This window comes from Gamsiella multidivaricata, assembly GCF_025024155.1.
Source record: "Gamsiella multidivaricata strain RSA 2152 chromosome Unknown BC939scaffold_5, whole genome shotgun sequence".
In the NCBI taxonomy this organism is placed as follows: Eukaryota; Fungi; Mortierellomycota; class Mortierellomycetes; order Mortierellales; family Mortierellaceae; genus Gamsiella; species Gamsiella multidivaricata.
In genome coordinates, this window is record NW_026251713.1 from 529,221 (window position 1) to 555,838 (window position 26,618).

At 49.7% G+C, this 26,618-nt stretch overlaps 8 protein-coding genes across 8 annotated transcripts; 6 read left to right on the plus strand and 2 right to left on the minus strand.

Annotated features, from left to right (window-relative positions):
- The first annotated feature begins 478 nt into the window (after positions 1-478).
- BC939DRAFT_438068 (actin) lies at positions 479-2,611 on the plus strand. The gene is made up of 5 exons (XM_051553792.1): positions 479-547; positions 610-613; positions 1,217-1,312; positions 1,475-2,136; positions 2,235-2,611. The coding sequence occupies exons 2-5, from the start codon at positions 611-613 to the stop codon at positions 2,599-2,601; spliced, it is 1,128 nt and encodes a 375-aa protein (XP_051416751.1). The 5' UTR covers positions 479-547; position 610; the 3' UTR covers positions 2,602-2,611.
- A 744-nt stretch (positions 2,612-3,355) lies between these two features.
- Positions 3,356-6,951, plus strand: BC939DRAFT_499202 (chromatin remodelling complex Rsc7/Swp82 subunit-domain-containing protein; the record flags this gene model as incomplete). The annotated part of the gene is made up of 7 exons (XM_051559916.1): positions 3,356-3,950; positions 4,037-4,964; positions 5,055-5,364; positions 5,461-5,595; positions 5,856-6,033; positions 6,133-6,265; positions 6,354-6,951. 7 exons carry the CDS (start codon positions 3,356-3,358, stop codon positions 6,949-6,951), a joined length of 2,877 nt encoding a protein of 958 aa, XP_051416752.1.
- A 285-nt stretch (positions 6,952-7,236) lies between these two features.
- Positions 7,237-9,853, plus strand: BC939DRAFT_438075 (uncharacterized protein). Its single transcript, XM_051553793.1, has one exon. The coding sequence runs from the start codon at positions 7,736-7,738 to the stop codon at positions 9,806-9,808; it is 2,073 nt and encodes a 690-aa protein (XP_051416753.1). The 5' UTR covers positions 7,237-7,735; the 3' UTR covers positions 9,809-9,853.
- Positions 9,854-15,334, minus strand: BC939DRAFT_438089 (P-loop containing nucleoside triphosphate hydrolase protein). The gene is made up of 9 exons (XM_051553794.1): positions 14,442-15,334; positions 14,318-14,355; positions 13,680-14,215; positions 13,481-13,574; positions 12,426-13,388; positions 11,909-12,318; positions 11,553-11,792; positions 10,309-11,453; positions 9,854-10,191 (listed from the first exon to the last, which is right to left on the minus strand). Exons 1-9 carry the CDS (start codon positions 14,833-14,835, stop codon positions 9,926-9,928), a joined length of 4,086 nt encoding a protein of 1,361 aa, XP_051416754.1. The 5' UTR covers positions 14,836-15,334; the 3' UTR covers positions 9,854-9,925.
- Positions 15,335-20,253: 4,919 nt separating this feature from the next.
- On the plus strand, positions 20,254-21,492 carry BC939DRAFT_438104 (uncharacterized protein). Its single transcript, XM_051553795.1, has 2 exons — positions 20,254-20,921; positions 21,039-21,492. The coding sequence occupies exons 1-2, from the start codon at positions 20,354-20,356 to the stop codon at positions 21,401-21,403; spliced, it is 933 nt and encodes a 310-aa protein (XP_051416755.1). The 5' UTR covers positions 20,254-20,353; the 3' UTR covers positions 21,404-21,492.
- A 469-nt stretch (positions 21,493-21,961) lies between these two features.
- Positions 21,962-22,618, plus strand: BC939DRAFT_224745 (uncharacterized protein). Its single transcript, XM_051550810.1, has one exon. It carries the CDS (start codon positions 22,126-22,128, stop codon positions 22,474-22,476), a length of 351 nt encoding a protein of 116 aa, XP_051416756.1. The 5' UTR covers positions 21,962-22,125; the 3' UTR covers positions 22,477-22,618.
- Positions 22,619-22,773: 155 nt separating this feature from the next.
- BC939DRAFT_499206 (uncharacterized protein) lies at positions 22,774-23,180 on the minus strand (the record flags this gene model as incomplete). The annotated part of the gene is made up of 2 exons (XM_051559917.1): positions 22,774-22,798; positions 22,912-23,180. The coding sequence occupies 2 exons, from the start codon at positions 23,178-23,180 to the stop codon at positions 22,774-22,776; spliced, it is 294 nt and encodes a 97-aa protein (XP_051416757.1).
- A 1,938-nt stretch (positions 23,181-25,118) lies between these two features.
- BC939DRAFT_392096 (uncharacterized protein) lies at positions 25,119-26,600 on the plus strand (the record flags this gene model as incomplete). Its single annotated transcript, XM_051552011.1, has 3 exons — positions 25,119-25,329; positions 25,492-25,885; positions 26,036-26,600. The coding sequence occupies 3 exons, from the start codon at positions 25,119-25,121 to the stop codon at positions 26,598-26,600; spliced, it is 1,170 nt and encodes a 389-aa protein (XP_051416758.1).
- Positions 26,601-26,618: the final 18 nt, after the last annotated feature.

Sequence of the window (26,618 nt, forward strand, 5' to 3'; positions counted from 1 at the left end):
AGGGCATAATTAGCCAAGAATCAAGCATCGGCAACCTGGAGACCCCTTGTCGTCATCTTCAGTTGCTTCTTTTTGCAGGACAGGTGCGCAGGGCGAAGGATATGGATGACCATCTCATGCGATGTCATGTCTACCAGCGGAGGACGACAGGGCGGATAGACCAATGAGCGACGCTCATTCTTGCAAGCACGGATCCATCTCATACTATTGAGACACATCGCAAAAGGCATCGACTAAAGGGCTGGGCTGTGTCGCTTTTGGTCTCCTATCAGTAGCATTGGAGGCCAACGACAGTAAAAGCGCACTGTGTGGTGTGGTGTGTCTGTCCTGTAGGAAAAAGGAAATCAAAATCAAGCAGACTGTGTGATAAAACGCCCTTCCCCCGGCCTAGCCAGATTTCCCTGGACCACTATATATACTGGAAGCGGTCTCCTTCCATCTCTTTTTTTCTCATCATCTCCACTTAACCAACTCACTCAGCTCCCACCTCTTTACTTTCTCCGCCTCCCTCTCTCTTTTTTTTTTCATACCAAAGCTCACCTGCAAAGTACGTACAACCACATCATCACACTGCATTATATTGCATTGTATCAACATGCACCGCGCGTCAATGTCTCGCTTTTTGCTTGTCATGTCATCATTCTGGTGTGTCGTGCCCCAATTGGCTGTTCCTCTCCCTCCCCTTGCCTTCTGTCTTCATCTCTCAACACTTTTCTTGCTTCTTTCCGTTCAATATCCTGTTGTTCATGTTCTATCACGCGTCTGGCTGCGTCCATCGATCGGTTGTTATCAATCGCTACTGTTGTCACCATGCGCTTCGCACCCTACCTTCTGTCATGACTTTTGGACCAACGCGTTTGTCGTCAATTGATGGCGTATCTGGTTGTCGCAGTCCGTCTTATGCTGCTTTGAGAACGCAGCTAAAACCACTGCCCTGATGAGAGGAGCGGCATGTCAGCCTGAGTGATAGAGCATGCCATCTTCCATATCGGAAGTCTCAAAACTAACTGTCGTTTCCGCTTTCCTCCATCTCCTGGTGTTTTACTCCTCCGCTGTTTCCAATCACACTAGAATGGTAAGTATCAATGTGCTCTTACTGTCTAATGGACACCGAGGAGTGGACTGGAATGAAGCAATCCCCCTTCGGATTTCAATAGCATCTGTATCTAACTGTTGAATTTATATATCTATGCCTCTCTTCTTGCGGTACTAATAGGAAGACGAAGTTGCTGCCTTGGTTATTGATAACGGCTCCGGCATGTGCAAGGCCGGTTTCGCTGGAGATGACGCTCCTCGCGCCGTCTTCCCTTCGGTAAGAATCCAGCTGTGAATTTGTTGTGACGTCTCGTGTAAATGTGTGGGACCACCCCCTCTCCTCGCAACTCACACGCGACTGGAGTGTTCAACAAAATGTAAATTTGTCTCTCACAATCACTACTCTACTTGTCATGAAATCCCCTCCTATCCCGAACAGATTGTCGGTCGCCCCCGCCACCAGGGTGTCATGGTCGGTATGGGTCAGAAGGATTCATATGTTGGAGACGAGGCCCAGTCTAAGCGTGGTATTCTCACCTTGAAGTACCCCATCGAGCACGGTATTGTCACCAACTGGGACGACATGGAGAAGATCTGGCATCACACCTTCTACAACGAGCTCCGTGTTGCCCCTGAAGAGCACCCCGTCCTCTTGACCGAGGCTCCCCTTAACCCCAAGTCCAACCGCGAGAAGATGACCCAGATCATGTTCGAGACCTTCAACGCCCCCGCCTTCTACGTCTCCATTCAAGCCGTCTTGTCCCTCTATGCCTCTGGTCGTACCACCGGTATCGTCCTCGACTCTGGTGATGGTGTCACTCACACCGTTCCCATCTACGAGGGTTACGCTCTTCCTCACGCCATTCTCCGTCTCGACCTCGCTGGTCGTGACTTGACCGACTATCTCATGAAGATCCTCATGGAGCGTGGTTACTCTTTCTATACCTCTGCCGAGCGTGAAATCGTTCGTGACATCAAAGAGAAGCTCTGCTACGTCGCCCTCGACTTTGAGCAGGAGATGCAGACTGCTGCCTCGTCCTCTGCTCTCGAGAAGTCCTATGAATTGCCCGACGGTCAGGTCATCACTATTGGTAACGAGCGGTAAGTTTCCCATCCTGCCCTGCCTCCTATGCTACATGACACGTTATGTCGGGTTCAATCTCACTAATTGCATTGTCTTTATTGCGAAATCTCCATAGCTTCCGTGCCCCTGAGGCTCTCTTCCAGCCTTCGTTCATTGGTCTTGAGAGCGTCGGTATCCACGAGACCACCTTCAACTCGATCATGAAGGGAGATGTTGATATTCGTCGTGACTTGTACGGAAATATTGTCATGTCCGGAGGCACGACCATGTACCCCGGTATTGCCGACCGTATGCAGAAGGAGATTACCGCCCTTGCCCCCAGCTCGATGAAGATCAAGATTGTTGCTCCCCCAGAACGCAAGTACTCTGTCTGGATCGGAGGTTCCATTCTCGCTTCCCTCTCGACTTTCCAACAGATGTGGATCTCGAAGATGGAGTACGACGAGTCTGGCCCCTCCATTGTCCACCGCAAGTGCTTCTAAGCGCTCAATGTATCAATTGCGGAGTGTACGAGAGCAGAAGCCGATATCAAATAAACGTTGTAATCCTTAAAAAAAAAAAAAAAAGAAAGCTGCAGCCAATCTCTCTTTTATACATCCGCTTAAGGGCGTCCAGTCCGCGATACCACAGTGGTGTGGCTGAGAAAAATGATCTCTTGCCCCCTTCCGTAGTCTTTGTTGATGGGCCATTCGGTCAACCGCCAAACAGCTGCATTCCACATCAATATCCATTACCCTTCTTCCGCACCTCTTCGCCTCTAAGCACAGCCGGTATGTCGCTGTGTTTCCAGCAGTCGCTACAGCTTCCTCAGAAGAAGCGTCTGTTGCTTTGTTACAGTCAGGCGCCTCAAGCATTCCCTCCCTTTTTGTGGCATTACATGGTTCTGACGCGCTGTCCAAGACTAACCATGAGGTTTGCAAAACGCGTCTTGATTGCATTTAGGAGCGGAGTCGGGTCATCTTTGGACTTGATCAAACAAAATTTTTGGAAAAAAAAAAAGGCCTTGCGGTAAAAGGTGAGTCGATATATAATTTGCGCAACTCGCTTTGCGAAATTTATTGGCGGTGACCCCTCATGCTTGCAATGAATTCTAGTTGGTATCAAACCAAGTGCAGCCAGCGGCTTATTGACAATCTACTGTAATTATGAGGGCTTAGGTGACCAGGGCTATCAAGGCAAGGACCTTTTTGTTTGCTCGACTATCATCGACCGGCTGCACGTATCACACGCGGTCCTATGGTTGATTCGCCAGACTCTGCGTCTTCAGGAACAAGGAGCTCCCGCGCTAGACGACCACCCCTCAAATCCCCATCGCCTGCGTCAGCTTCGCGTCAATCCCTCTCCAGACAATCATCAAAATCCGCGGCCGACAAGGCGGATCTGAATTTGGATATGGCTTCACCGTCGCCCAGCAGACCACGTAGAACGAATGCTAGGGTACCGAGCGCATCATCCCTCACAGCCATCAAGAAGGAGGATCCTGTCAGGAGAGGTCGAAAGCCCAAAATCGCACCAGCAAAAGTCCAAGACGAAGAAGATGGTGACGGGCAGGAGGATGAAGATGAGGAGGAGGAAACAAGACGCACTACTTCTGGACGGGCATCGCGACCTACGCGACCAGCCCGGAATGGATCGTCTGGGGCAAAGCCCTCAAAATCTGAAGATTCTGACGAGGAAGAGAATGTAGCGGATGGGGATGAGGAAATATCAGTGGACAAAACGGACACTGAGGCCGCAGAGACACCAGAGGAAGAGGATCTTGAAGAAATTGAGGGCGAAATCGAGGAGGCAGGCGAGGCCAAGGTTACAAAGGATGGCGAACTCTTGGGAGGTAAGACAGAGTGCGGACTTTAATAAGCTATACACTTGTCGTTCAAGAGCCAGATCTAACTCGCCTTTTGAATTTTTGATCTATAGGACGCGAATACAGATGCAGGAGCTTTAGGATGCCAACAAGAGGCAGCAGAGTGTACATGCTATCGATGGATCCTGCACGAGTTCTTGGATTCAGAGACAGCTACCTCTTCTTTTTGAAAAACCCGCAGCTTGTTCGCGTCAATACTACAGTTGAGGAGCGAACATGGATGATTGAGAACGGCATGCTGATGGCCAACTTCAAATCAAAACTGATTGCAGTCGTGACAGCTCGATCGATCTTCAAGTATTTTGGACACAGGATTATCAAGAAAGGACGGAGCAAGGTGGATGACTACTACGAATCGCGTGCTGTCGAGGGTGATGATATGGATGATACAGACGAGGAAACATTAAGGATAGGCGATCAGGATGGATCGCAGTTCAATGGCAGTGCTCAGGATGATGGCCTTGCCAGTGGAAAGCGCAAGCATACACTTCTTCAATTGGATATGCCGATGCGACAAGTGACAGATCTCAATTGGATGTATGAGAGCGCTATGGCTGTTCGCGCACTCAATTCACAGCTGAAAGATTTGCGAAAGGACAATCCAAAGTTTTTGGACCCACACACCAACATTGAGCAGGTACCGCTAGCAAAACAGCCCACACGGTGCGAGGTTGAAGTCGCATCGACTGTAACGAAGCAAGGATCAGAGGACCAAGCTAATCAATCAACGGATTCAACAGTGCTGTCCATCCCGCGTTCAATTGGGCCCAGGGTTGATACTGTCATCAAAGTGGAAATTAAAGGAGGTGCACCGGCACCGCCTACCATTCAGGACCCAAACATTTGGGCGGTCATTCCGGAAGATGTTCGCAAAGCATTGGAATCTGCCGAGGCAGCCAAGCCCAAGGAAGAGGACAACGAGGATCTCACAAAGTTTCCGCTTTCGCTTCTGGAGGGACAATATCAAGCTGCTTTCCCAGTGTACGCAACGCGCTTCTTACATTCAATTAGGATATTACCTTCCTTGCTACGATCAACTAACAGGCGTGTTTTTCTGATTGGGTTCCATAGACATCAAGCACGATTCCAGCAGCCATACAGGATGGTAGTGCCACAAAGTATGTCTGCACATGCACATTATATTCACCACCTCTATTCAACACAATATCCAGGACAGACGGGTCCAATCATGGAGCAGGCCTTACTACCAGGACAGGTTGCAGCACAGGACGCGAGAATGCTTCAGTGGCAACAGCAGCAACTACAACAACAACAGCAGCAACAACAACAACAACAGCTGCTCCAACAGCAACAGCAGCAGGCCAAACTTCAGCAGAAACAGCAAGAGTTGCAGGCCACAAAAAAGCCAGAAACGCCACCAGTACGTACTTTATCGGTTGTTATGAACGGGCATTTTGAGCACTACATAAAAAGAAATAGCAGCCGGACTCACTGATTGCCCTCTGATATGTGTTAGACACAGACGCATGGAATTGTTTGCGGAGCTTTACTGAAAACAGGTTTGGGCTACTGCCAGCGACTTGTCAGCAGGCAGGGAGAGCTCTGTCCTAACCACCGCGGTCCCGATTCCGGTGCGAACGGCAAACAGGAGGTAGGGCCATTATTTTATAATTTTATATCAATAAGCATGGAGCGGCTGATCGCCACGATTGAGTCCTATCTTTTAACTCTTTTCATTCATACCAAAAAAAAAAAAAAAAAAAAAAAAAAAAATAGGGGGTTTGCGGTGAATGCAATTTGGCAATAGCGCCTCCAACAGCCTTGCCAACGGATAAGCCCTTGCCATGCTCGATGTCACATCTGAATACGTGCAAGACCTGTTCTAAGAGTTTTCATCCGCTCTGTCTCCAGCTGGACACACCAAGGATTGTCTCAGCGATTGCGTCCTACCCTTGGCAGTGCAATGACTGCAAACTGTGCGTGGTCTGTCTGGATGCTGGCGATGAGGCTTCGTTGCTGATCTGCGACGACTGCGATCGTGGTTGGCATATGAGTTGCTGTGACCCCGCCATCAAAGAAGTCCCTACAGGTTGGTGTTTTGTGAAGATGCGCGTGCCCATTTTTTTTGACTGTTTTATCAAGTACTAGCATGAAGATACTAATGAGCTTGATTCGACTCCCATTGTAGGAGAATGGCTGTGCTCGTTCTGTGCAATGTGTCATTCGTGTCGTGGCACGGAGGCGTCAATGACAAAGTACAAGCATGCTATGAGCACTGTGTCAGGATCGAACAAGCACCCGACCTATCTTTGCACATATTGGTACGCTGCCCCAGAAAAAAGGACGCTGCCACTGGCTCCATTAATTTGGATCTCGTTCTAATCCTTCTATACATATTGCTCCTTATAGTACCAACTGCCATGACAACTTCTCAAAGGGACGTTTCTGCCCAGTTTGTTTGCGCACGTACCGTGGCGATGGCGGCGAGGATGATGGTGGATCAGACGTCGTGGGTGAGGATGAGAACAACATGGTCTGCTGTGACGAGTGCAATCGCTGGGTACACATGGACTGTGATGGCGAGCTGTCGGAGGAGAAGGTCGAGGAGATGGGTCGAGACGAGAGTCTGAAGTATACGTGCCCACCATGTGCAGGCAAGGTCGCACGTCTTCGGACAGCATTAAGCGTCCCCATCGAGGTTGCCATGCAGAGCCTTCAGGGACACACCCCACCTCAGCCAAAGGTGTGTGGAACCCTTGGAGGAAAGATGCGCATTCGAGGACTGGTTGAGTACCAGGGTAAGAAGCTGGGGGTGCCAGAGATTATTGGCTCAGGAGTGGAGTATGACCGAAAGTTAGTGATGGAGCTAACTGCATTGAGAGTCAAGAGCGTTGGTGCTACGAAGCGGAAGAAGGGCCGTCCGTCGACGAAGAGTCCTGCGCGTCGTGCGTCGATTGCTTCGACTTCATCATCCCTGTCATCATTGACAGGGTCTGTCGATAGCTAGTGATGAGCTGAATTCACTCGCTGATTCTATATCGCTATGCCCCGCTCCACTCTTGTCATTTCAACTACACACCTTTTCCTTTTTCTTTTTTCCCTACCATAATGCAAACAAAGTACAGATAAAATGTAATAGAGACAAAGCTGTCTGCTCTGTTGCCTTCATTAAGGAGTGAGAGGTGGCCATCAACTCCGTGCGATACTCTCCACTCCCCTTCTTCCTCCGGTGTTTGGCTCCGCCCGCCAGTTGTCTGTACGAATGAAGTGCATGCAGATGGCCAGAGAGGAGGTGGAGGTGGGAAGCTGGGGGATGCAATGATATCCGCTCGGTTGAAGGGCAGCTGAGTTGGAGAGTGAGTGTGACGTGGGTTCATGCTTAGAGAGGGGGGAGATACAAACATTTGCGGGCAAATAGGCAACAACATGCAGGCGGAAAGAAGGTGCTGAAGGTTTCGATAGCCGAGGAGGGAAGACAGAGATACAAACATGCATGCGCATACAAGAAAGGATACACACCTTGTTTTCTTTTTCTTCCCTCCCCATTCTTATTCTCCCTCTCGCCCCACTCCCGCTCCCACTCCCACTCATCCGCTTCTTTTCATTCGCCCTTCCCCCATCCACTCGTCTTGTCATCCGCTTGTTGATCCGCTCTCTTGCCTGCCCTGGCGCACAGTCCACTGCGCCCTGCCCCACACCGATCAACTCTAAAATATCTCCGCTCCAGGAACCGTCGTCCGTGTCCACTCCTCACCAACCAGCGCCGTGTCAGGAACACGACCCAGCGTACCATGGCTGCCATACACTCGCCCACCTGTCCTCAGAACCCTCCTCAGACCTTCCTGGACAAGAGGACCCCGCTCCTACCACGGCAGTCGACCAGCGATGTCCTTTCCTTCACACATATCATTGCAGATCGTCTAGCCCCCGGTCAAAACGTCTGGGATTTTTTCTCGCCTCCTCCCCCGCCTCCTCTTGCTGCAGGAGTAGAGGAGCAGAAATGTAAACTAAGACACGAGGCGACAGATGAGGTCTGCAGTACTTCGAAGGCAGCCTTTGATGGCCTACCGCCACTGTCGCCAACGTCCCCGACCACGCGGTGTCCTGGTAGTCTCCAACAGCCGCAGCCACAGCAGCAGAAGCAGCAGCGACTGTCGATGACAGCGATGATTTCACCCACATCACCATTGTCGCCTTCGTTCGGGATGTTCAATACGCCTGATATGGCCAACAGCAGCAAAAGAAGTAGCTGGGGCGGCTATAGTAACAGCAAGCGACAGAGTCTGCCGGCAGATGTGATGTTGCCACAGCAGGGAAACACGAACCGCCCCAACAGTAGCAGCAATAACGACAGGATCAAGGCCTGGAGCGTTGATTTCAGTTCGTCTTCATCGACACTTATTACTTCGTCACCAACCAACATCATGACCACCAACAATAGCGGTAACGCTCCGATCTTTGGAGTCGAATTAACGAGATCGTTGTCCACATCATCGGCGACAGTTGGTGTAGGAGCAAAAGCAGGAGGGAATAATGGCGGTGGTGGTGAAGGAGTGGTGGAGGGTAAGACGCCCAAGTTACACAAACGTCGATCGTTTGCTCAATCGCTCAGGAACAGTGTGCTCAGTCTCACACAGCTTCTCTCCCCGACTTCTTCATCTTCGTCTTCACGAACACAAAGTCCGGCGCCCTCCTCTGCAGCGGCTGCAACGATGGCGATAACGGTCACGGCGACAGGTATTCCTCATTTTAACGTGTTGGTGCTGGGCTCGGATTCGTCGCCGTTAGCGAGCACGCTGTACAAGATGTCGAGTCTTCTACCGGGGACGAGTAAGATTCGACATTATCAGGAGATCTCGGGGTTCTTTGTTGCGCACTTTCGAGCCAACGACGGGGTTATTTGTGAGGGAAAACCATCAGAGAATAAACAGAAGCAACAGCAGCAGAGCGAGCAGAAGGACGAAAAAGAGGAGGAGGAGGAGGTCAAGAGTCCAAGGTCGTCAACTCTGGAATCTGAGGATGGAGAAGGGTGCAACGACCGGGCAAGTGAGGAGACATTGCTGCAGTTGAGGCAATCGTTCACACAGGAGACGTTGACGGAGAGCACCTGTGGCAGGAGCAGCAGCGATAACAGCACCGTGAATAGTGTTAAGGAACTGCAGCAAGAGGAGGTCCTGGCAGATGATGAAAAGTCTACGGGAAAGACAGGCGATATACAAACGCAGGGAGACACCGCAGTAACGGTGCCAGCACCAGTGCCTTCAGATCCAAAGCCAGTCGATTCCACAACAGCCGCTCCTTCTCCTACTTCTGCTTCTTCTTCTTCTTCTTCGTTGAATGACAATCACGAAGGATCATCGCAAAACCGCTCCGCAGAGGCCAGCCTATCTATCCACGCCTTCTCACTCGACACGACCTGGCCCGTACCTCGGATTTTGGCCCAAACCTTCTGGTTCCCATATGCGCACGGGATCATCTACATCGTGGATGCGTCCCGCAAGAATGATCCCCGCGGAATCGATCATATCCTGAACGCACGACAGTTCCTAGCCTCCCTTGTCGCGGATCCACATTTCTGCAGGAAGGATATTCCGGTGGTCGTGTTTGCGAATAAGGCAGGCACGGATCCGGAGACATGTTACCGGTTGGATGAGATTATAGAGATCTTGGGGTGTGAGGAGTGGGATGTGAGCTGTGGAGGAAAAAAAGGAGGAGGAGGAGGAGGAGGCGAAAGGGAGAAGAGAGAGAAGGGGATGAGGCCCTGGTGTGTAAAGAGCACGAGGGCCGATTTTGAGGGCGATGGAATTCAAGAGTCCGTAGAGTGGCTCAAGGGTCGTATGGGTGAGGTCTGGAGCTATTATTAAGCAGTTCTTTTCTGTCTATGGGAGTTTATTTCGATACCAGCTATTAAATAATACGTTATGTGATGACAATGAAAAAGACAATGAAAGACAATGAAAGACAATGAGATGGAATGCTATCTAAAGTCCAGCCAAGGACCGAAGATGGCTGGCATTTTGTGCGCCTGTCTCGGCAACCATGCTCGAGAAGACAGAGTTGGGGTTGCCGAGGAGGTTACGCGGGGTATCGTATTCGGCGACCTGGCCCTGGTGCATCACCAGAATTCGGTCATAGTCGATGATGGTGTTGATACGATGGGCGACCGTGATTACCGTCGACTGAGCAAAGTCGATGCGGATCGCCTTCTGAATCAATGCGTCCGTCGCCATATCCACACTTGCCGTTGCTAAAAAGAGATAAACGAAGAAGTAACCAGCATGGTTAGTATAAATGGCACTCTCTCTAAAAAAAAAAATGCGCTCTCGATTCTTGTAAACTAAATCATAGCCTTCGATGCCTTTACCTTCATCAAGAACAACGATCTTGGACTTGGCAAGCAGCGCTCTGGAGAGACAAACCAGCTGCCTCTGGCCCACACTCAGATTCTCGCCCTGTGCAGAGATCATAGAGTCCAGTCCTCCCTCCTGTGCCTGGACATAGCTCTTCAGATCGCTCGTCTCTAAAACCTGCCACAACTCCTGTTCCGAATGTCGTCCCAGGGGGTCCAGGTTATACCGAAACGTGCCCTGGAACAGCACCGGATCCTGAGGAATGATCCCGATCTTCGGTCTCAGATCGATGGTCCCCAACGTCGTCGTGTCGATCCCGTCGACGATCACTTGTCCATCATCGAGGTCACTCAACAAGAACAGCGCCTGGATCAAAGAAGACTTTCCGGCACCCGTGCGCCCGACAACTCCGACTTTATGGCCTGGTTGAATCTCGAACGAGATCTCACGCAGGACACGAGGCAGCTCTGGTCGGTAACGCATCGAAACAGAATTGAAAGTGACCTTGCCCTCGCTCGGCCACGACGCTGGAGGCGTGTTCTCGGGCCGCTCTGAAGGCCGGTCCTGAGGAAGGTTTTCGACATAATGTACCAGACGCTCTGCAGAATTCATATTGTTCTCCAAGGTCGAGAGACGCTGGACTCCCCAATTGAGATCTCCAGAGATGCGAGCCAGATAGCTGAGGACGAGACCTGCAGAGGCCGGGTTGATCTTGAACCGTGTCGCTGTGATAAGCACAACAGTCGAGAAGGACATCAATGCTCCCAGGACGTTGACACGCAACGATAACCAACGGGCGCCAAGTTGGTACATGTAATAGGGCCGGTTATTCAAGTCAATGCGGTATTCGTTCTTCAGAATACTCTGTTGGACGACGTTGAAAGCCTTGAGAGTGCTGAGGCCTGTGAGGCACTCCGAGAAGTAGGCGTAGAGGTATGAACGCATATTCGAGTCCAGACGCTTAACCTCACGCGATGTTGTGCGGTAGTAGATCGAGAGTCCGTAGTAAAGACCGAGGATCGGGACAAGCGCAAGCACGAGCCAAGGAAAGACAACGATGATGAGGACCATGGTTCCGATAAGAGTAACAACCGTGATGGTGAACTCGTAGAGTGTGCTCCAGAGGACGTTGTCGAGCGTGTCAACATCTCGACTGAATCTGTTATCGATATGAAAAAGAGGCAAGACGTTTAGTGGACATTGCTAGAATCGTATACACTTTCGATAACAGGGGACCAGAATATAGTCAATGACTGACCTGTTCAAGATACGGCCTATGGGAGTGGTGTCAAAGAATGCGAGAGGCGCGTAAAGAACCCTCCTGAAGGCGGCGTCGTGCATGGCATTGGAGGTCCGGACTATCGTGTACGACAACATCAAGGAGGCCATGAAGACGAGGACTAATTGTGCGACTGCGAAACCAGCATATGCTCCAATATATACTGAAGTCGTCAGCTTGAAGTAGTCTTCACTCCACCAACTCATCCACTGATTACCACTTCAGTAAAAGAAGACCACGTAAAGTAGAATGAGAGAAAGTTAGTAACCAGTAGGTTTTTTTTTTTTTTTTTTTTTTTTTTAGCTGTACAGACCATGGACGGTAGAAACACTTACAGGACGTTGGCAGCCTGCTGGAAGAAAAAGAGAGCGAAAGTGATGGCCCAAAGGTGCCATCCTGAGGCCTTGGCATACCCACCATAGACATTTCCTTTCACAGCGCCAGACTCGCGCTCTTCCTCCGACATCAACTTTTGAGGACTCTCTCCCTTGGCTTCCAAAGATTTCCTGCATTCTCCGTCCTCTTTTTTACTGTAAATATCCTTCTTCTCGTCAAGGGCTGTGGATCTGTCACCATCAGCATCTGATGAGAACTTGGGGGACATGCCAGGGGTGTCGGGTTTGATATCATCAAAGTCGATTTCCTCGACAGCCTCCTTCTGCTCCTCAGCCTGTACGCCTCCGTATTGAGCCATGAGCGCACAAAAGTCGCCGTTCTTGGCCATCAAGTCTTTAAATGTTCCCTCCTTGAAAAGAAAAAAAGATTCGGGATCATTTGGTTGTTAAGAAACGTATCTAAATGCATGCCATTCTTCAGGATATATGTACAATGCAGGTTTTTGTCGTTACTCACCTCTGCGATCTTGCCGTTCTTCATACAGATCACATAATCTGTGTCCGGTAAGACATGCAGTTGATGGGTCGCAATGATCCTAGTTCGGCCCTTCAGTTCTGTCAGCATGCAGTCCACCCAGAGACGCTTTCCGACGTGAGCATCGACGGCCGAGAGTGGATCGTCCATGATAACGGTCCCTGCATCGAAATAGACGCTGCGGGCCAGCGACAGACGGGCCTTCTGGCCTCCGGATAAATTCACGCCACGCTCTCCAATCTCGGTCTGGTCTCCAAAGGGGAATAGTTTAAGATCTGCCTCCAGACAGCATGCCTTGACCACACGCTTGTACCGTTCCTCATCAAAGGGCGTATCGAACAAAATGTTGTCCTGAATGGTAGCATTCTGGATCCAAGCGGTTTGTGAGGCGTAGCTGATGTTGGTTCCTCGAATGACCTCTCCCTCTGTCTGTGTCATGGTTCCAATCATGGCCTGTAGCAAGGACGACTTTCCACTTCCGACAGGCCCCACGACCGCCACGAGAGAACCGCGGGGGATTTGAAGGTGGAGTTTTGAGAGGTAGACGGCTGAGGTATCGGCCACCTTGGGCTCATCGCACATGGCCGTCGCGGTCACCTCGCTCTTTACACTGCTGGCGCCGTTCGGGACCAGGGTGTCGGTCGATCCGTTCGTGTTTGGAAGTTGGTCCCATATGAAGCTAGCGTTGTTCATGCTGAGTGCGTATTCATGGTCAGTATCGGGTGGCGGGATGGGGCTGGCCTCTTCTGAGAGCAAGAAAGTCTCGATACGCTTCATGGCCACGTAGGCGTCAACGGTGACCGTGTATGCTGAGGGGAGGACCATGAGCGGCGTTCGCATGACAGTGAAGTATGCCAGGGCGGGGAAGATGACTTCGGCCTTCAGCTCGTTTCCGATAGCGCCGTAAAGGATAAAGGACAGGGCCGAGGCCAGCACAGGCAACGACTAAATACAACAAGGTTTGAGAAGCATTTATTAGTGATCAGAACTCGTCTGCTACGGTAAACAGACAAACAGAAACGAAGGAATGGACTCACCGCAGAAGTGGCAGCGACGGATCCGCGGATATAGAGCAGCCTAGAGACATTATAGAGCTCACTGCTTCGAATCTCGGATAGCTTTTGCAAAAACCTATATGAGAACAATATAATAATAATAAAAGCTGTGAGTCTTGGACACTGTTTTCCACTCAGACTGTCGTTAATGCCAAAAAAAAAAAACACACACACAACTTACCGGGCTTCCCAGCCAAAGAACTTAATAACCTTGATGCCCTGCAAGATTTCTTGAGTCAATCGAATCCTCATGTCCGTGAACTGCGAGCCCCTCTTTCGGATCGGTGCTAGACGCGACATGGCCCAGCCCTGAATAGGGTTCGCGAGAATTAAGATAGCAGCGCCGAGTAGCGCAGATGGTCCCATGAGATGGATCAACAAGCCCACGATAACGATGACGAAGATGGGCACGGACATGACGAGCAAGAGAGAGAGCATCGCAGTATCAATACGACTGGCATCCGTGGACATGAGGTTGACGATAGCGCCGTCGGGATAGATGAGGTGAGCCCGGGACGAGAGTTTAGTGGCCTTCCTGAAGACGAGGTCAATCAGTGCGGCGCGGATGTAGATACCCATGGTCACGGAACCCAGGTTCCAGCGTTGATAGAGAATGTTCTGACAAAGCGTCAGACAGACCATGCCGACAGCAAGTCCATATCCATGCCAGGCGGGCGGTGGATTGGGTAATGCAGAGCTGTTGACAAAGTCGATGACCTATATATATTAGATCGTGTGCGAAGGATATGAGGATATGAGGCGGGGCTGGTACTGCGAATCGTATAGAATGTAACCAAGTAATAGCTGACAGCACGGTACCTTTTGAAGAATTAGTGGGTTGCTGACTTGACACATGTCTATTATTGCAGATCGATCGATCGGTATTAATGACCCAAGTTTGGATGCACGTTCATCCCTCTTTTAAAATTCTGGTGCTTCTTACCTCCTAGTTCTAGACCAATGATGCAAGTGTAATACCTGTCCCAGAAGGTTTTGACGACTGCTCTGAGGAGCGAGGGCGTTTTTTTCTTTGCAGCAGCCCTCTGTTGTTCCTGTTCCCACTGGTGCATGAGCCCATGGGCCAGTACCCCCGATTTGTTGTGGTCGAGCATCTCGTACAGATCGTCTTCCTCGATGCGATGCCTGTATCCTCTCGCGAAGAAGCCATTGAGCCACCATAGCGATAGTCGCGAGGGCAGCCATGCAAAGTTCTGTGGGGAGACAGGGCCCTTCTTGAAGAGGGTGTACATGCGATCATCCTGGCCTGACACGTCAACGGCCTCAGGATCAGCAGCCGATTTCTTGGGATGTACGTTGGGATCGGATTTTTCATTCATCTGTAGGGAAAGAGAAGAGGGGTGTCTGCAATGTGGGATGTGGGATGTGGGATGTGGAAGGAATTAGGGAGAGAAAGGTCCAGGGGATTGGTATGGCAAATGATTGAAAGGGGAAGGGGAGAGGGGCAAGAGGAGAGGGGAGAGGGGGAGTGAATATCCGATGCAGTGAAGATCAGGATGCCGATCCAGAAAATATGAGTGATATGAAGACCACGAATTAAGAATATGAAATGACGATGGGCGGGTATGGAAAGAAGGGGGGAAGGGTAGGAAACTGGTGGCGAGATGGGGCCTCTTTTATACAAACAGAGGTGAGTAGAAATAAAGGTGTGCAGTTGTTCAGGTGCACAAAGCGTTCTTCTTTTTTCTTTTCGCTTAAACTCCATCAGATTGCGCGGTACAAGGAACGGCGTATGTTTGCCTCTTTTGGACACACGGTTCTTTTTTTTTCTCACAGCGGTCAACTCTATTGAGGGTCTAGTTTGAATGATGTCTGTTGTTTTTGAGGTGCGAGGGTGAAGGACAGCCTTGAACCCGTTAAGGTTAAAAATATTCGATGAAGGGGGGCCATGCAAATTTCGTACATTGCCTGGACCCATGCTAGTCCCCTCTTTTCTCCCAGGGCTAATTTTCTCGAATTATCCCGGTCCTTCTTAAGAAGCTGCACGCCTTAGCATTGACTTTTATGTCTTGCATAGTTTCCTCCGACTGCCCAACTCCCGGGTTGCCCATCGATTCCAAATATAAAGAAGATCCCACCTCCAGCAATGACAAAACGTGGGCTACTCCATGGACTCTTGAACGATTCCAGATTTGCGCCGATGCTCCTGTCTGAGGCTTCACACATCGTCTCACCGAGATCTTTGCACGCTGGGGAGAGACAGTGTATGAACAAGGTGGGGGAGGTTTTGTTTGACAAACGCCCTGTGATTGGTCCGGCTAATCCCACCCGCCCAATGGTCGCCCCTATCCACCACCGCGTCTTTCGGGGCTGCAATCATACACCCGCAGTTCCACGGCCAGAACGTTCATGAGTGCAGTTGATCCTCCTTCATGCCGGTTATCTTCTTGTCGCAGTGCGCCATACAAGGAATACACAATGGACAAGGGCCGCTTTTAGATGTTGCTTCTTAGCATTTTGCCATGAAAGAACCCGTGGTCTGTTCTTCACAAAAATGAAGATAGACAACAAAGAAATGAATGAGATGCAGCGATGATCTAATAGTGTTGCGACAGATGCTTCTCCTTTGTCATGTTTACGCCGATGAGAAGAGGGTCTAGATCGCCAGAACACAAAAAAAAAGTTCGGCTTCAGACGGATGTACACCATTTTTGAACGTCGACTCACTCCCGAGCGCAGCGTCTCTCAAAAAGCTGTTCATCGGAGATAGTGCATACAAATGGCATTTGCAGTACAGATTTCAGGAGAAGCATTGCAATCTACAAGACCATTGTCTTGATCCTATCTACATTAGATTAGACGCGCTCTCCGGCTTTTTTTTTTTTTTTTTTTTTTTTATTCTTCATGAAAGCCGAGGCGCACCGCCAACACCGCGTTTTGTTATTTGTGATCCAAACACAAGTAGATTCTTTTGGCAAAAGGTTTTGCCTTTTACCCGTGAACGACTGTAAATATACAGCATGCCATTTCCACATTTTCAACCCCACCGTATCTTATTATCATCCCCATTCATACCTAATGTTCAGTACGGGGACTTTGGTACAATGCAGGCGCAGCTCAATCTTGGTGTTGTTCTGGTCCGGGGGGGAGGTTTTACAATGATCTATTGTGCCTTTCAAATAAAATTGTAGAATTTCAGAGCTAATCTAAGGGTAACAACAAATGAGAGCCTTGAATAGCGACATGACTCCTCTAATAGGGATCCTCAACTAAGATAACACCCCCGTTAAGCCCATGGTGTCACTATTCCTTACCTTTTTACAAAAAAAAAAAAAAAAAAAAAAAAAACATAAGGAACACCCCTGTCCTCAGTCCTATATCGAGCATGGAGGCAAGGCGGCCGAACGGAAGGACGAGCCCTTCACTGCGACTTGTCCCACCTTTTCGGCAACAGGAACGAAGGCTATCTGGGAGTCAATGCAGTGGATTCAGGGGACGTCGGAGAGACGAGGGCATATCACGTTGCTGAAGGAGAGGCACCGGAGAGTGTCGCGGATTGGGAGGTCAAGGATTTATACCGATTGGTGCCAATGAGACTCATTGAGACCTGGAAACAGCTATTTACCACTACTAAGTAGATTGCAACGATCATGGTGACAAAGTTCGTGAGCAGGATCGAAGTGTTTGGCAGGACCAAGATATGGAACAAACGATGCGAGGACACTGTCGTCTGGGAAAAGTCAGCTGGAATCACCTTCATGAGTAAACGCGCCGGAGGACGCAACGGTGATTGGGGACACCAACGTAGTGTTGATGATTTCTCTGATTTGAAAGGGAGACGGTTACTTGCAACGAAAATCCAGCAAGGTAGACGGACCGCGGATTATAGGGTGCTGCAGCATTGTTTGGGGCGAGAAAAGTTGGACATAATGGAGGGTTTATTCGGTTTAAAAACAACTCTATTAACATTCAATCTCTATTAGCGGACGTGTATCGCGCAACAGGTCACACAGGAGTTAGGGTAGACTGGCTATGCGACATGGGTTATGAATCAGATGCCTCAAGTCAACATAGTTGGTAGGGGACGCGGCTCTGTCGTGCATGGAAGGCATCTATGGCTTCAAAGCCTTTGCGGACCATGCGCCTCGTGCTCGTGTGGATTTATGTTAATATAAAAAAAAACTCGCCCCCTGTCCTCACTCCTCTATTCCAGATGGGGTCCATAACCGAGGTCTTCGAACAATCCAGGATGGTCTATTCCGAGGATATTCGATGGCGTGCCATAGTCCTCTTCTGTTTCATGGGCATAGATATCAAAGATGCGTCAACTCTCTTGGGCATCTCCACGTCCAGTATCACCAATTGGGTCGATAAGTAACTACCATATCTTGATACACCGACCCCAAGATCATGCCCAGCAGAAAAAAGGAGCTGAGAACTCGAATAGCGTGAAATCAAATCTTGTTAGAGAGCACCTCGAATGCCGTATCTCGACAATTTTATTATACTACAATCGTCCTTTCCACCAAAGTAGAGCCGATCCACAGTCGCCAAAAGACGGGCCTCATTCCCTGGGCCTGCCCCTAGGCCCTATGCAACAACTGCCACACCTCATCAGTGTGTTAAAAAGCTGAAAACTCCTTATTACAAAAAGGATATCTTCCCATCCCCTCCATGGTTGTCAATCGCCTCCTCCCTTGCAGGCAGTCCAGCAGCGTCCGATCCGCTGCGTCTGGGTTAAGCACGGGGCCAGGTCAGCTCCCGTTTGTATGATCGGCGAGCAACGCACCACAAGGACAGTGGTCAGCGTCGCAAATATGTATCCGTTGCCCTCACTCCAGTCTCCTCGAGGGCCCTTGTATGGTGCGCGTTTCATCTTGGCTGTGATTCCACCCCATTCTCTTTCCCGAGCAATAGTCGCGTATGCAGCGTGTTTCCAGATCAGCTCCATAACCTGCGCCTCAATAAAGCTGATGAACTTGTGGATGGCCTGTCGCGCAATTGAAGGTAGGGAGGTGAATAGGCTACCACTCCTTGATTAGGCTGACGGGGCGTAATGCCGCGGTACAAATCGCTAATCCTCCAGGTTAAATCTGGAGAGTGGCCGATAAAGTCGCCGCCTAGGGGCTGTTCTGGTCCGAGGATTTAGATCCCTAGTGCAATTGACTGTTCATGGCACAACACTTATCCCTACAGCCTTTGTCCGCGCATCTAATCAACATTAGACGCGTTTCTAGCAAGAGCTCCCCTTCTCCCCCTCCTCTTCATAGGAGGATGCTAGGCGCGTTGTCTGCACTTTGTCTACGCGATGCGTAAGAGAGATAAGGAGTCCATAGATGGACAACTGCTAAGCAGGTATATGTAGCCCTATACGTGCCTTTCGTTACCATCATCCGTTTCTTGCTCCCCTTTTATTCTTATCACAGTCGCTAAAGACTGTACGTCCTTGAACAGACGAATTACATAGTAACCTTTAGTCGTCGTCGCCTATCGAATTCATTAGTGCACCAAAGATGCGAGGGGCTTCTTTGAGCGGGCGCCCTACGTTCACTCCTCGCTGCTGTTGAACGCTTAGTGGATTATTCAGAGTATCATTGTTCTGGTACTCGAGCGCTAGCTTATCCTGGCACTCAAGCGTTAGCAACTGATGAGGTGCTGAAAGAGAAGCAGGAGTGTAGTTTGATGTGAGCATTGAAGGGGATGCAGGAGGAGGGTTGAAGGGGGTGGGGACTCGAAATAGCTGAAATAGAACCGGGTGGTGCACTATGCCCACGACTACTCAAAATGGTTACTTTGGAATGAGGGGGCCACGTTCTTTCCTCAGGTGATAGACTATGGGCTTTCAGAGCCAAGAGCAGCTTTTGGCGTCCCTCCCGGTTAGTGTAATCACTATTCCACTTTAAGGAAAGCGCCCTTCCTAGAATTACAAACCTAGTGAATACTAATTCCAAGTACCGGAGACTATCGAACACTGAAAGATAGCATGATGTCCCTCATGACCTGGGAGCTTCGAAAGGTGAGGCAGATCCTTCGTTTAGTCAGGCATGCACCAGAAGGGGACTATTAGACACCGGGGGGAAGGGACCGAGTAACATATTTTATTAAAGACACCACCTATATAGCCTCAAGCATGTTGGATACAATCTCGGGCCGTGGTGGGTTGGATGGTATCTGCTTGTTAAACCGCTGGTGGTTGTCCCGCATGAGATAGTACGCGCCTTTCACATCCTATTTCTCCGAATCGGTCAAAGGGGGTGCGTTTCCTATAAAAAATAAAAATAAGAATAAAATTAAAAAATAAAAATAAAAACAGTCCAGGACTAAAGAACACGGAGACAGAAATAGCGGAGGAGCCCGTTCAAAGGAGTAGCTATATGAGAAAGGAATACATGCAGAAAGAGTGGCTGCATCGCGAGTTGACGGGAGGGTGACCTGAAATAGATATCTTGAGGTGTGGTGGACAGGCGGGGGCGTGATGCCTCTCTGCTCATCCTACCCTCTTGGTAGTCTAATGGTCCCTTGCTCTTCGGTTATAGAGCGTTCACCGTTTTTATTGCACTAGCGCGAACACCTCCTGCAGGGCTCATGCAAGGGGCGGCCAACACTTCATAGACTACGCAGAGTGATCATTGGCTGCTCCCCTGCACGCGACTCCTGGGGCTTCAAAATATTGGATCTTAGGCTAACAACGACCTGCATCCTGGCCTCTTCTCTATCATGAGCTTAAAGCAAGGTGAAGGGGGGGGGAGCCAGGTATAAATACTGGGGTGGTAGGGCACCCATGGTATCCTTCATCAAACACCTCACACAGCCAACACATCCTCAACTCACTCTAGCACTCCCTAGCACTCCTCTTTCTCTCCTACAACCTACCTTTCCACAACAACCCTTACAAAAATGAAGTTCACTTTCGCCGTCCTCGCCTTGTCAGCCGCCGTTGCTGTTGCTCACGCCTCCATTGCCGACACTGTCAGTGGCGCTACACAGGTGGTCCAGCCCATCCTCAGCGGCACCACAGTTGGTACCAACACCCACAAGCGTTCGCTCCAGGAGCTCGTCGATGGTACATTCCAGTCTGTTGGCGACGTTCCCCAAGGTGCCGGTGTGGGCGCGATCAAGCGAGAACTTGAGGTGCCCGCCGTTGGTCCAGTCCCGTCCACTGGCCCCACCACTGACGACATCCTTAATGGCATCAATATGCCTGCTTTGAAGCGAGAACTCGGAGACACTATCGATGGCGTCTTGGGTACCGTCGGTAGCCCTCTCGAGGGTACCAATATTAGCAAGCGCGATGTCACCGCAGCCGTTGTCGATGCGAGGGTTAAGGCTATCGTTGATTTTGTCGTCCGGGTGGTCGCAGATGTCAACGTGCGCTTGTATGCCGATATCGAGGCCTTGGTCGTGGCCCATGTCCGCGCTAACCTGGGTGTTGCCGGCCTTGTCAGCGTTAAAGCTGATGTCGATGGTAAGTACACGACGCGCTTGGTTTAAATCATCTCAATTCGACAAACATAGTCGTGTTTGTTTGGTTTTCATTGTTATTCACCCATGACAATTTTTTTTTTGGCCTCTCTCCTTTTAGCTGCCGTTCACGCCGCGATCCAGGCGTATATCGACCTCGATGTGGATGTTGACCTCAAGGTCGCCGTGGGCGCCATCGTGGACGCCCACGTTACCGGCGATGTTGCTGTCGATGTCAAGGCCATTGTCGCCGACATCCGCGCCTTGATCGTCGCCCGTATCAGCGCCCTGGTCGCCCATGTCGATGCCCACGTCCTCGCCAAGGTCTACGCCCAGGTCAAGGTCCTCGAGACCATCTCCGCCGAAGCGGCCGCGGACGTCGATGTCTCCGTCGGCTTGAACGTCCATGCCGAAATCGATTTGGTCCTCGCCAGGCTCGACATCCATCTCCGGGCTTTGGTCAAGGCCCTCGTTGCCATCAATTAAACATGCGACAAAGGGCGCGTAACAGAATACAGAAATAGAATACAGATATAAAGATATACAGATAATAATAAAATCTCTTAATAATGATCCTTATGTGACAGACAAATCGATGGTATGACGAGTGAAGTGCTTTTTTGTAAAAAAAAAAAAAAAAAATCAATGCGTCGCATATTGCGTAAGATAGTCTAATAAGGATGACAAAGAGTGCAATTTCTGGCACCAGCTTCACTTTATTCCATTGATCTTTCGTGCTATTAATGTCTCGAGCACCACGGCCAATCCTCCTTCCAAATGGTTTTTTTTTTTTTTTTTTTGTAAGAAAAAAATAGCAATGCAGTTGTTTTTTGATTTATTTTCAATTAAATACTATATAGATGACTCAACCCTATGCTGAAAAAGCAAAAAAAATGCGAGAAAAGTAAGGACCAGAGGAGACGAAACGACAACGGAAAAAAAAAAAGAAAACGACAGAAAGGCAACGACAGCTCTGTGAATGGAGGTGGAGATGGAAGGATATATCGGCGGTGGGTGCAAATTTCCGGTAGCCCTGAGACGCGTTTGACTACCAGGGTCGCCAAGGGGCCAAGGTAAACAAAGACTAATAGTCGATTGGGGGGGGGGGGTTTGCTAAAACAAAATCCGACCGCTTATCCCCCAGATCCTTGTTTGCCCCCCCCTCCCTCCCCCCTCGTCATCGAAGAGAAGACCTGGAGTATGTTTGAATGGTTCAGCACTATCGCTGCTTGCTGTTGCTGTTTGCTGTTACTGCTGTGTGTTGCGTTCTCGTTGCGTCGTATGTACATCCGTCCCGTAATCAAGATTCGATCATCCGCCCAAGGTTCAATCCCTATTGGCCAGTTCAAAACAATAAACAATTCCTGTCAGTCAGTTCAAAAGTACACATGGCCTTCCAAAGATATGCGGGGGGACGACAAAAGTGTCGTAGCGCTGATGCCTCTTCCAGTCCCTCGGTAATGTTATGCACAGGACAACAAATCCACTTGTCACTGGCAGCGTTTTTTTTTTTTGGTAATGATCTCATCGACTCATCCACCCATCCACCCATCCACTGAATGTCAGGGATGTCACAGAGGATTGTCCTTCCGTTGAATCCAGGAGGTATTAATAACGAGAATGGCCCTGCTACCCACTGGAGGAATGGTCACACAAGGATCTGACCACAGGGTTATATTTAGTTCATTCAAGTAATCAAAGTAATCGCTCCTCGGTGTTGGTTGTACGGCCGTAGCTCTCCTTTTTTTTTTTTGCGTGTCCATCGTCGTTTTTTTTTTTTCCTTCCTATTCTTCCATGGTAGCATCCATGTATATCAGCGGGTCTATCGAGCGAATTGCTGTGCTAGCCCATCTTGTTATCCCAAAGCCATCCTGATTGGTCTACCAGAGTGAAACGTTGGCGTTGTTCTCTGTTCCTGGGAGAAGAGGAGGGCGAAGCAAAGGGAGAGAGTGGTGTGATAAAGAAGTGATGGATGAAGTGTTCATTTAAATACCTGAAGGTGCCATGGGGATTGTCGTTGTAGACTTCACTGCTCCGGACGGCCTTTGTGTCCTTCCGAGAAAGGGCACGCTTGAAGGACATTGCGCGGGAGACGCTGTCGTTTCCAACCTGGTTTTGGGTGTAGATGCCGTCCTTGTAGTTGGATTCGTAGTAGTCCCTGTCGCGCTGTTCGAACTCGGGGGTGAGTGCTGCCCTGCGCTTGGTATATTTGCCGATCTTCCAGATTTCGTAATTGCGCATCAGCTTGTCCATGAGACCCATGTTGGAGTATGTGTGTGTATGTGAATGAGAGTGGGGAGAAGAGGAAGGGCGTGTTTGTGGTGGGTGAGGATGTGCTGCAGTGCAATGGGAGTGGGATGATGCGCTGGAGAGGGATGGGGGGTTGGAGGTGGGGATGGAATGGGCAATGAAACAGAGAGTGAGGGGTGGAAAGAGAAGGTGGGCGCGAGAAAGAGGGAGGGGGAGGAGATAAAGGAACAGAAACAGAGGCGGTGGACGGTGGGACGATGGGACGAGGAAAAGGGCAGAAGAGAATAAGAAATAAAATGGAATAGAATAAAACAAAGGGCAGACACGCATACAGCAAGGGTGTGCGAGGAGGGTGGTGGGAAGAGGGCGAAGGGAAAGTGGCGAGGCCAGCTTGCTTGGATGCTGAATAAGACGATGGACTCCCTCAGTCCGGGGTCCTTCCCTTCCCATTGGTGATCCCCCCGTCCCTCGTCTCAGTTCAATTAAGGTCGTGCTCATATCTCCGATATCTCGAATGGGGCCGCCTTCCTTCCTGCGTGCCTCATTCAGCCGCCTCTGTCTTCTGTGCCTGTCTGTCCCTTGTCGGCGTCTGGCCCGCTAGATTAGATACTTGCGAGATGCTCTGGAGCAACTGCATCTTCGCTCTTTCTCATCTTCCTCGTCCTGCTCTCTCGTGGAGGGGGAAAAAAAAGCAAGAGCGGCGGCTGTGGCCCATCTCACTGCTGTTCAAAAAAGACAAAACGAGGGTATCGAGTCTGAACGTTTGAGCACGTTCACATTCCCGCGGATCTTTTTTCTTCTCTTTGCCCGCCAACATCTGCAGGGGCGACAAAACGTACCGATCCTTCCGTAAGGCTACTTGACATGAGGTTGTGGGAGAGGAAGGGGGGCCTGTGCCTTGTACCAACAAACAACAAAACGACAACAAACGACAACGAACAGCCAATTGATAACTTTCTGTTCTCTTGCCTCGATCGAGCTTTTCTAGTTTCTATTTATTTTTTTCTTCCAAGCCCAGAAAAGACCCTTCTCGCTGAGAATCAATGCGCTAACCGGGGCAATGCCAGATACACCGTTTGATACGAACAGCAGCCAGGAAATGTATTTTTATCGTCTCGATTGAATGGGCACCAGGCGACTCCATTGCTCAAAAAAAAAAAAAGACACGCTCACGTTTATATCTTTCATTTCTCAGTGACAAAAAAAAAAAGCTCTCATCGACTGCACCATACCTTTATCTGTCAGCCCGACAACATAACCATGCACGCCTCGAAGGATTGCATCCATGTCATTAACTCTAGCGGACACTTTATTTTAAGCAGCGTGGTCTTCGATTGTGATGATGTGATGCTTAAAGTCGTTCCGGAAGATCGGTTACTCTTTGTTGCGTCTCCCACTCTCACTCCCACTCTTACCCTCATTACCCTCATTCTTTCTTGTCCTTTTCTTTCCTCATCCTCTTTCGTCTCTTCTTATATTCCCCCCTCACATTCCAGTCAATGGTATGTACTCTCGTGCTCTGTAAGAGTCGTGCCGTAGACTATGTCTGTACCACAATTTCAGGAACGAAAAGAAAAAAATAATAATTCAGAAGCCAAAGCCCCTTAATTTTGTACCTCCCATCCGAAATGCATTTGGCCACCATTTGGTGCCACGTCAAAAAATAATAAAATCGAACCATACAGAGTGACAACGAGTATGAAGACCTTCATCTCACTCATCTAGCCCTTGTCTTTGGAATCAAACTCCCCGCTCTTTCTCTCTCTCTCTCACTCTCTCTCGCTCTCACACACACACTCTCTCTTCCCTCTTTTCGCTTGCCTCACGACTCTTCCCTGACGACCCACTTTCTGATTTTTTTTCATAATCAAGTCTGTTTATTCTCAGGAACGATATCACAGAGGATCCGCCATATACACATATATATATTGATTCCTAAATTGAGCGACGATGAGGGCAATCATTCTACTGGGCTTGATCCTCGGGCTGTTGGCGACGTTGGTCGCGGCCGGCGCAGATTACTACAAGGTCCTCGGACTCACCCGTAGTGCCTCGAGCAAGGAGATCAAGAAGCAGTACAAGGTCCTCTCCAAAAAGTATCATCCGGACAAGAACCCCGGAAACAAGGAGGCGGAGGAGAAGTTTGTCGAGGTCGCTGCAGGTAAAAACGCGCAAACAACACACATTTCTTTCATTTGATATAATCGATTGCCTGAAATGAAGAAGAAGAAGAAGAAGAAGAAAGTAAGGACGAGATGTATCTAACCGAGTATCTTTATGTAATCTCTTCTTGAACAATTTGAAACAATCTTTCTGAAACCAGCCTACGAAGTTCTATCGGACAAGGAAAAGAAGAGTATCTATGACCGCTATGGTGAAGAAGGACTGAAGCAGCAGCAACAGCAGGGCCACGGTGGCTTCCACGACCCATTCGACATCTTTGCACAATTCTTTGGCGGCGGATCAAGACACCAGCACGCGGAGCAGGAGAGGAGAGGTCCAGAGCTCCGTATGGAGCTCGAGGTCACGCTGGAGGAACTGTATTCTGGGAAATCGATCGAAATCGAGGTCTCGAAACAGATCGTTTGCCCACACTGCAGCGGATCGGGCGCGAAATCCTCGGACGATGTGGTCACTTGTTCAACATGTCAGGGCCAGGGTGTCAGGATTGTGAAGCATATGTTGGCACCGGGCATGTTCCAGCAGTTCCGACAAACGTAAGGATTGGTCCTCTCATTATTATTGATTGATTGATTGATTGATTTCATTTTCTGCGGAAAAACAATTTTTTTGTCACCAGCAGCAGAGCGTATCTTTTTACTTTCTGTTCATGTTCACTGACGACCTATGATTTAAAATGTTCATAGCTGTGATCAATGCGGCGGAAAGGGCAAGACGATCAAGGAGCACTGTCCAGTTTGTCATGGCACCAAGGTCCAACGTGGATCCGAACAACTGACGATCGTGGTCGAACCCGGTCTCGCGGACGGTTCAACTATTGTCTTTGATGGGGAGGGAGATGAGGCCCCAGAGGTACTTCCAGGCGACGTGATCTTTGAGATTAAGACTCGCGCACATTCGACCTTTGAACGACGACAGGATGCGCTCTATACCTATGTGACCATCACCCTCGAGCAGGCCCTCTTGGGTTTCGATCTGGAGCTGAAGCACTTGGATGGAAAGCCCATCAAATTGACTAGGGGCGAGAATGTGACGCCGTATGGATATGTCCAGACATTGAAGGGTCAGGGAATGCCGATCAAGGGATCAAGGGGCGATTTCGGGGACATGTTTGTAGAATACAAGGTCGAATTCCCTGAGAAACTGACGGAGGACCAACGGTCCTTGGTTGCGACAGCGTTCGGGACCCATGCCAAGTTTGATGAGGCAATGGGAAAACACCAACAACAAGTCTTGCACGACGAGATGTAGGACAGAACCTGGAGACCT